At 32.8% G+C, this 10055-nt stretch overlaps 1 protein-coding gene across 1 annotated transcript; it reads right to left on the reverse strand.

The window, feature by feature from the left end:
* Positions 1-4159: 4159 nt before the first annotated feature.
* Positions 4160-5832, reverse strand: LOC110715588. Its single transcript, XM_021894177.1, has one exon. It carries the CDS (start codon positions 5558-5560, stop codon positions 4370-4372), a length of 1191 nt encoding a protein of 396 aa, XP_021749869.1. The 5' UTR covers positions 5561-5832; the 3' UTR covers positions 4160-4369.
* Between the last annotated feature and the right edge of the window lie 4223 nt (positions 5833-10055).

A 10055-nucleotide genomic window follows, 5' to 3' on the forward strand; every position in this document is an offset into this window, starting at 1 on the left:
TATTATTAATAAATAGAAGTATTTAGATATCTTGGTAATTGGCACCAATAAGGAATTGTTTTTGTTTGCGAGCTAATGGTTGCTTGTTAGTTTGCTTTGCTTATATATTTTATTATTATTATTATTATTATTATTATTATTATTATGATCAATTTGAAATATTATTAGTGATATATATGTATGTGTTGGCTATCTTGTTCTAGTGCGGCCGAATTCATTAAGTTAGAAGTAAATTTATATATAGGTTTATAAAGGTTACTCAAGTATAATTAACAATTAAAATAAATTCACAAGTTTTAAAAAATTCAAATAAATGCAAATCGAATTAATAAAACACATTAAAAGTACGTGGTTATCCATAAAAATATTTATTAAAACAATGATTGTACAATTGTTGGTTACATGACTAGAAGGGCTAGTTATCTAGTTATAGGTAAAAGTTGATGATATGTAGATGGTATTACCAAACTTAATACTTCTATTTCGGAGGATAGCCGAAAGCAGTTTAAACTATCTTCCTTATTTTTATTATGATACTCAAGAAGAAATTATAATGTATTTAGTTATTCACCATGCATGAACACATTTTTTGGGTTGTTTGATCATGTTGACAACCTAAAAGCCAACAACTAATAATAAAGTAAATGCTCTAAAATCATTTGCCAAATTTGATAGTTGTTTTTAGAATACTTTGTATAAGCTAAAGAATTGAATGCATAACATAGAATCACAAAACCTAAATCATCATTTTTTATTGTAAAACAAGTATTACGTACAGCACGGAGAAAATGGAATATGACGAATATATATTTATTCTTGTTTGTAATAATTTTGTCAAAATTAAGAAATTAATTTAATATTTAAATGAAGAGATTGCGTGAGAGAAAATAAAATGGAGAAGAGAGAACGAAATAAAAGGGGGAGGGCGACGAGGCACAATTTCATCACATGATTGAAACAACATCAAAAGAGAAAGAAATTAAAGAGTGAGAGAAAAGCAAGGGACTAAACATCACATGATCCACCATCATGAACCATATCAATCACAAAATCTTATTAGCATCAACTAGGCTTAGAATAAGAAATTATTTAATTTGTTCGTATACATCAAAATTTAATACTTTAATAATAGTACTAATCTAGTCATTTGCAAATCAGTAACACTTATAATAAAAAAAAAATATGATATGAATTTTTTGTTGAAGATGATCGAACAATCTTACATCTTTAGCTATATATGCTTGACAAGAAGATAGAAATCATAGAATAACGTATAATAAGGAGGCAAAAGAGACGTTGGAGTTGGTCAAATTTTTCTCTCAACTCCCATAAAAATCTTTCGTTTGACTCTTAACTCTCTTATTGATTTTCAAGAAGAAACAATTGTTATTTAAATTCTAAATCGTCAAGGAAAATCAATATTGACTATTATATTACTTATTCATACTATAAATTCATGATCATGTCACTTACTTGATGATCAATATTAGGCAATAAAATACTAGCTAACATAGACATGATTAATATAAAGTAGTCTAAGTAGACCATAAGTACAACATGAGATATTATCTTGTTTATATTATAAACATAAATACAATTTATGTTAGGTTTTAAATTAGTTTTACAAATGTTTGCAATCTTATCATATCAAACCAAATAGTGCAATAATTAACACCAATAATATTGAAATTTAAATTGTACATTATTGCCTTAATAATTTCAAATACCATACATATAAAAATAGACAATCTCTTCAAAAACATCAAAATCATTTAAACCTATCTAATATATTCTAGATAATTCACCTAAATGGTCATATCCATCATATGAAAGATATGATGAAGAATATAATTGCAATCAATTGTAAGGAAAAGACATGTCTAGACATAGAAACGAAAGGGTGATAAATATGAGTAAAACCCAAATGGGCCCGGGTAATGGGCCCAATTGAGGAGAGAGAAAATGGGTTATCTGACCCAATCTCATCCCCAAAAACTCACCCCTTTAGCTTATCCAACCACCTATCTAGCTACTTTTCTTTGTGTGTGCTACGGAGTACTAATTACGAGTTCTCTCTTGTACTTGTAATTATGTGGTCCTATTTCATACAAGTATTAAGCTTAATATACGTTCAAATTAATACTTGATTAAGCCAATGTCTCATACATGACGACTTTTTTATTAGTTTTGCATGGTCAAATTCTTTTATGTTTGACTATTGATTTTTTCTTATTGATGAGAAATTATAATTAAGTATTATAGTTTTAATTGCATTGCATGTTAGATTTGTTGTCAAATTATTAAAGTATTTTGTTTAATAATGTCAAGTATGAAAAGTATTGATTTTGAAGATCGTAAAAAGTTAAAATGAAGTTAAAAAATAGGAGCGATGAAAGTGATAATGAAAGTGATAGTATATACATACTCTTAAGCGTATTGTTCATTAATCAATAAATTAAGCATAATCATTTTTCACTTAAAAAATTTACCGCAATAGTTAAAAAAAAAACTACTATTATTGTTTAAAAATATATATAAAAACACATTGTTATTTAAAAAAAATGGAGCGAGTACAAGTTAATTAAAATTTTAGTCGGTAGGTCTAGATTAGGATAGATATTAAACGTGAATCTATCAATTAATCACCAAACAAAGCATTTATAGAAGACAACACAATATTGAAAGTTGATTTGATTGGTTAAGTAACATGCATAGTTAAGCACAAAGCTAGGGAGGGGTCAAGCTAAGGTGGGAATTGAATTAATTAGTATAATACGATACTCTAATACTATCAATCATATAAATTAAAAAAAGGGTTAAGTACATAATTGACCTTTAAAAAATGCCAAAGGCCATAAGAAAGATTGACACATGTGCAATGTGTTGTTGGATAGAAAAGGAAAAAAAGATTATCCAAAGAAAATAACTTTATGAAATTTTCTTAAATGGCTAAGATTTCATATTTTCATGCTATTGAAAGCTACAAGTCATCCTCCCACGTGACATCCGCCTTGGTTTGTTGTTTCCACTCAGTTTCGTGTCTTGGCATACTAAATTGCATGCTTCATTCTCCGCATCACACAATTCACATATTTCCCTCTTATCAATAATTCTTAATAAACAATTCTAAATGGTAAAATTTTATTTTTATTTTTATTTTTATATGCAAGAAGAAACTCTTTACCAAGACTTTTTCACAGATATAAAACATCCCAACTACCACATAAATAGGTTAGACTCTTAAAATAGGAGAAAGAGTAAGTAAAATCTCAACCCTAAAAAGTTTCAAGTATTTAGGGTTGAGATTTTACTTATTTTAACTATTTTAAGTTCTAATAAGAGGTACGGAGTATTAAAGTTTAAATTACAGGTAATTATATAAATCATAATAAGGCGTAATAACTTCAAATAAGAACATAAGTCCTTCTCCACAACCACTCTTGATTTGTTTTCATTTGGGCCCGAGTGAATAGACTAACTACGATTGGAGGAGTGGATAAAGAAATACCAGCAATGGTCTTCAATATCTATCATGCATAATAGAAAAAAGGTTAAAGGGGGGGAGGGGAAGGAAGGTGAAAAGATAAAGTATACCTTTAACTAGAAAAAATTACAAATCATTTACAATTATTTTTTTTTATTGCTTGTGTACTTATATTGTTGTACGATATGGCCACATAAATTAAAAAAATTAATAATAAAAAAAAAATACGAGTAGCCTCAATTTTACCTTGAATATGGTTATGGTGAAAATCCTCAAAGGAAGGAAGAGAGAACGAGAGATTTAAAATGGTAACTTAAGTATTCACCCTTACTTATTCAATAATTTTTTCCTTGCTATAATCGCCAATTTCTTATCATCTTCCACCTTATCCTTTTATCTATATCTCTCACGCCAATATCCTTTCATTAAAATTGCTCTATAATAGATGTTCGGCATGTCCCATTGAATTTGCCACGTTACAACACAGTTAAACAACTCATGCGTAATAGTTTTTTAACACACATGAAAAGAGAAATTTCGAATTATTTCAAATAAACGCACTTGATATAAAAAAAAATTCAAATGAATCCACTCAAGACGAAACTGTTGCAATGATATAAAAAAAATTCAAATGAATCCACTCAAGACGAAACTGTTGCAATTGTACGTAGAGTATACACATTATATAATGCATTTCAAATTTTCGATCATACAATGGGTGAGTAAAAAGTTACGAGTAACAAAGACAAAAACAATACGTAACATATGTCAAAATTTCACCGCAATCATACTAATTAAAAATTTTGTACTCCGTACCTACAATAATCCGCCATTAAACAATTTAAATCAACCCAGTCGAATTAAATTAAACTAAACTAAATTAAATTATCGTGTTCTGGTCGGAAATAAAATCCGGCCACTGTTACCGTTTACATCAAATCCAACCGACCGACATTTCACGGCAAACTTCGACGCCGCCGCCGAAGAATCCGCCGTCGATGACGGCAAATAATTCGTCGTCCGACGATAAGCACCAAGCCATTTTATCTGCATGTAACGATTCCTTCTCCACGGCGGCAAAGTAAGGCCGTTGATCTTCATCGATCTTCGAGCTTCGTCGCATAATAGCCGTATGATCTTCTTCAGATCTTCAACTTTCCCGACGAAAACCCTAGGTAATGATGTTCGTAGTATTCTGTAGTTTTCTGTTTCTCTTGCGATTTCGAATTCGCCGGAAAATTCGGCGTCGATTATGTATCTAACTGTTGAATTTGGCCGGATTACGTCGATAAACTCGTAGTTTCCGGCGGTTAGGGTTCCGCCGGCGGAGGAGTCCCATTTTGTCTTGCAAATTCCGGCGTTGTATCCGATTTCTCGAAGGTACGCCATTAAATTCCGATTATAAATCGATTTGTTTTTGCTTCGAAAATTTGAGAAAATCTCAGTTGCTTTCATTACATTTGAGAGAAGCTGGTTTCGGAATTGATCCGCAATGTTCCAAATAATCGGGTTAACGACGTCGCGGATCATTGCTACCGGGTCTGATTGTAGGTGCTCCTCCGATTCGGAGTCGGACGAATCACGAGTGTGGAACGGGTCAGCTGTGGTGGTAGTGGTGTTATTAGAAGGGGAATTATAGTTTTCGAGAAAGTTTTGTACAAGGTGGGATAAGCACGGAGAGGTAGAAGCGGAAGAGGAAAGAGAATAGAAGGAGTCGGACACCACGTCGGTCTCGGCGTCGTGTTCGCTCCCACTACTACTAGTGGTACTACTAATAGAACTAAAAATTCTAGCACGGACTTTTTCATTGAAAGGGTCCGTTACTCGTTTGTTACACCTTCTCACATTCACGGCCATTTTTATGTGTAGTTGTATTGGATTTGGTAGTTGTGTGTAATGAAATGAGAAGAAACGAATTTTAGGAGGGGTATTTATAAAGGTGGATGTTGAAATAGTAGGACTAAATAAATAAATAAAAAGTGTGAGAAAAATTAGGAATAAAAAGAGGGATATTCGGCATAAAAAAGAGTGACTCTTGGGATAAAACAAAGGAGAAAAGGGATTATAAGGTAACATAATTAAATGTGGGGGGGGGGGGGGGGGGTTTGAATAATAAATTAGGGGTGAAGAAGAGAGGATATCCTAAATAAAGAAAAAAAGGGGATTAAAGATTTAAAGGCATATGCGACAGAAGGGAAGGAATGAGTTGGATGGACATTGGATAGAGAGAGAAAGAAAAGGATTTTGTTGTGGAGTTAAGGGTAGGGGGAATGTGCTTTGAATAATAAGGGCATGGGTTGGCACGTGAATTTTAGGTGCATTTCACAACTTGTGTTTCGACTTATAAAATTACCACTTGTTCTCTTACGTTGAAATTCAGTTCAGTTCAGCTCAGTTTAGTTCAGCTCAGCTCAGCTCATTTCAGTTCAGTTCAGTTCAGCTACTAATTTCCTTCTCTTATAAAATATTCATTTCAGTTCAGTTCAGTTCAGCTGAGTTCAGTCAATGAGAACAGGCCCTAAGGGTTTGTTCTGATTGACTGAATTGAGCTGAGTTGAGCTGAATTGAATATTTTATGAGAAAAGAAAATTAAGAATTATACTGAGCTGAGCTGAACTGAAGATAAACTAAAGAGATTAGACCCTAGATATCCCATACTAACCTACATAAGAATATAAGATATACGGTATCTTCGGGAGAATCAAGGTTAGGCTAATTGGTTGGAGGTTCTCCTTTCATCCTTGTGAGAGGGATTCGATTCTCATCCCAAGCAAGTAGGATCCCCAATTTCCCCTCTACTTATAAGAGAATTCTACTTGAGGCTTACAATAATAGTCGGTCTCATATGAAGTACTACCTCCGTTAACAGTTATCTGCAACAAAGGGGGGTAGCACGGAATCCTAGGCAAAAGTTTTAAAACAAGATTATTGATATATAAGGGCATGTACTTAAGCACTAATCCATTTAAAAATAAACCACAAATAACCGGAACAACCACCAAACCCAGCACTAAAAACCACCACCACCGAACCCACCAAGATCACCACCACCACCGAACCCACAAAGATCACCACCACCACCGAACCCACCGACAACCCAGAACCCACCGACACCTACGAACCCACCGAAAACCACCACCAAACCCAACAAAATGCGCCAAACCAAAACCCACCACCACAAAAGCCCCTAATAATGCCAATTAAACCACCACCACCACCGGGAATTGATCGAATTAATTCTAATTAAACCACCACCACGAAACCGAAAATCACGCCATCCACTACCCTACGAAACCCAACACCACGCCGCCTCCTACCCTCGAAAATCAACCACCACAAAACCTAGACCCAGACCCATGACTATCGTCACGTAGATCCGCCCACGAAACCCACAAAACCACCACACCCACGAAACCACCTTCACGAAGCTCGTGCCGCCCACAACCACCACACCCACGAAAATCACGGGAGACTACCTCCAGATCTGGACAGAAGATGGGAAGATGAAAGAGGAGTGAGATTTGATGATGAAGGAGGAGAGAGAAATTTGATGAATGTTGAGATTTGATTTGATTTTTTTTTTTTTAAGATCTGATTTTTTTATTTTTAAGATTAGATGATTAAGTTAGGTTATAAACTTATAATAGTGTATGGTTAGTGAAATGATTAAGGGAGTAGGTTGGTTAAGTAAGGGCAGTTTGGTCATTTTATACAAAAAAACTTACTAAAAGAGGAAAAAAAACTTTTGTTGCAAATAATAGGTAGCATCCGTTTATGACAAATGTTGCATATAACTGTTAACGGAGGTAGTATAATATATTCGTATGTAATGAGTTCTTAATTTGTGTATTTTTATATAGATATTGAAGGTTATTCGGTATATTTTGTAGTTATGGACTTTTACAAATAAAAAATTACTTTAAATAGAAGTATTTGAATTTTGTAAAACAATTTCATTCATTAGTTCATTTTGTATTTGCATGTAGTTTTAAAAAGTCATGTGATTGTAATATTAATGCAAAAACCACATTAACCTTTCTTAGTTTCTTACATCTACATTATACTGAAATAACAATAATTAATTGTAGATGTCCTTTTTATTACCTGGTTAAGTTTTGGGTGGTGAAAGTGGTACTCAGTACCTATGATCAAATTCCTTATACATCATTATTCTTTGTAAATCCCTCTTTAACATATCTCCATGTACTCAAGTTGTGCATGCCAACAAATCCGATCAAAATAGTGGAGTGATATCCTACCATGTTAAAATGTAAACCAACTCTAGATATCGATATCATTCTCGAGCCCATCTAAAGACATGTTCTCATTGACTGAACTGAGATGAACTGAACTGAACTGAATATTTTATAAGAGAAGGAAATTAGGAGCTGAATTGAACTGAACTGAACTGAAATGAATATTTTATAAGAGAAGGAAATTAGGAGCTGAACTGAACTGAATTTCAACGTAAGAGAACAGGCCTTAAGTGTCTAATCCATTTCTTGCTCTATTTTAAGATGGAAAATAAAGGCACAAAACCAGCACTATTCAACAAATCATCATGTACTACTTTTGTTAACTTTTAGTTGCAACTTTGAAACATTTTATATCTCACAAATAATGCACCAACGTTATAATTAAAAGTTAACGGAGATATATGTCAAATTTTCATTAAAAATCTACAATGAACATATTCTTACATAAAATTCTATCCGTACAGAAATAGCTAGGAGGGTGTATCCTTTGTAAAAAAAAAAAAAAAGGGTAAAACATGCACTAAATTTAAAGCAATTGAGGTTTAGTTTAGGAAGGGTAAGTAGGGTCCACACCCTAACTCTTGACAAGTGTGAAGGGCGAAAACGATTGGTCCAACGAGAAGCCTGTTGATTAAGTACGGCAAAGTTTAACCCTTAAAGCATGAGGTTCATTTTCTAGTTGTCCTTGTTTTATGAGTAGTAAGTCACAATAACAAAGGGTGTCCAAACTCCAAATGGCATCAGTCAATTATCCGGATCTTGGGTCCAGAATTATCCTTCCTAACACTAAATTTCTTGTCATAATTATTGATATTTGTACACATAATTAGTGGTCCCCTAATTATTGTTTAATTATCCCTAAGATTATCTATCGATCATATCATTGACAATACTATACTATATTACAATGCTTTGTATTCATTGATTTTGAGAGGTTGTCGTTTGTATAATGGGGTTTCCTTGCACATAACAAAGTGTTCTCACCATGAATAATTACATGATTAATTGGATGTTTTGGTAATTGGTATGTATGTTTATGTTATGTTATGCTGTTGTTGGTGGCATGTAGAGTGCATTACATTACTACGTTTATAGGAGGAAAGGAATATGCCATTGTGTGGTATATGCTCTTTATCGTGGGATATGAAACCAGGTGAACTATTAGCGCTGTCTGGTCACCACATTATTATTAGATTATATTACTACAACATTTTATTTTATAATCAATTATTGGTGGTGTAGTATGTAGTAGTATTAAGCTCATACAATTATATATTATATTATATTATATTATATTATATTATATTATGTTTGTGGTATTAGTTTTGACACTTGACATATACTGTAGTTAGCTTTTTTTTAACCGTTACTTTCTATGTTTTTTTAATCGCATTATTTGGTACGGGTAGAAATGACAATTAGTCCAAAATCCTGGCCAAACCATTTTGAATCCTATCATTTAATACCGTGTATGGGTCTAATTTTTATAGATCCTATGGATACTGGTAGGATATGGGTATATATGGTATTGGGTAGGGTAAGGGTCCGGGTAAAATGTATTTAGACCCAGACCCTACCCATAGACTCGTCAAACTCAGACCTATTCTTAGACCAGCCCAATTTACTAAATTAAAAAAAAATCAAAAAAAATAATACTTGAAAAAACCTAAGTATGTAAGGAGCTTATAGCCGACTTGCCGCATGGCATATCCCACATTTTGTTTCACCAGTCCAAACTCTAATCGATTTCTAAACATCCAGCAGAAAAACCTCAAGTTCTCAATTTTATTACTTCACCATATTTCGTTTTGCCAAGTCGTTGGTCTCGGGCAACCATCCGCATAGCCGGTTTTATAATTGTTTTATTATTTGTTAATTAATTGTTAGTGTTCTCATGTGTTAGTTTTTATTTTTTGTGTAATATATGCAATCGAACAATAAAAAATACAATAGAAAATAGGAGAAAAAAAAGTAAAGCAAGGACCTTAGGACCTTGATTGAACCCTAGACCTTACCCAGACCCTACTAGACCCATAGGGTCCAGGTAAGCATTAAGAAAAATTATAATTATTTAATATTATTAAAATATATATTGAAACGCGTCCAACGATATTACACATAGCTATTTTTAAATATGTTAATGCTATTCAAAATTTTAAAGTTTGACCCTAAATAGGGATATGCACATTATATTATGGGACGAGAGAAAGAGTATTTTGAGGCATTCAGATTATAAAAATAAAGTGTAAAATCTATTTTGAGGTTAAGAGAGATTTCCTCAAACTTAAAAGGTAGTTATCATATATTCACCTCTA

Source organism: Chenopodium quinoa, unplaced genomic scaffold (assembly GCF_001683475.1).
Source record: "Chenopodium quinoa cultivar QQ74 unplaced genomic scaffold, ASM168347v1, whole genome shotgun sequence".
Lineage (NCBI taxonomy): Eukaryota > Viridiplantae > Streptophyta > Magnoliopsida > Caryophyllales > Amaranthaceae > Chenopodium > Chenopodium quinoa.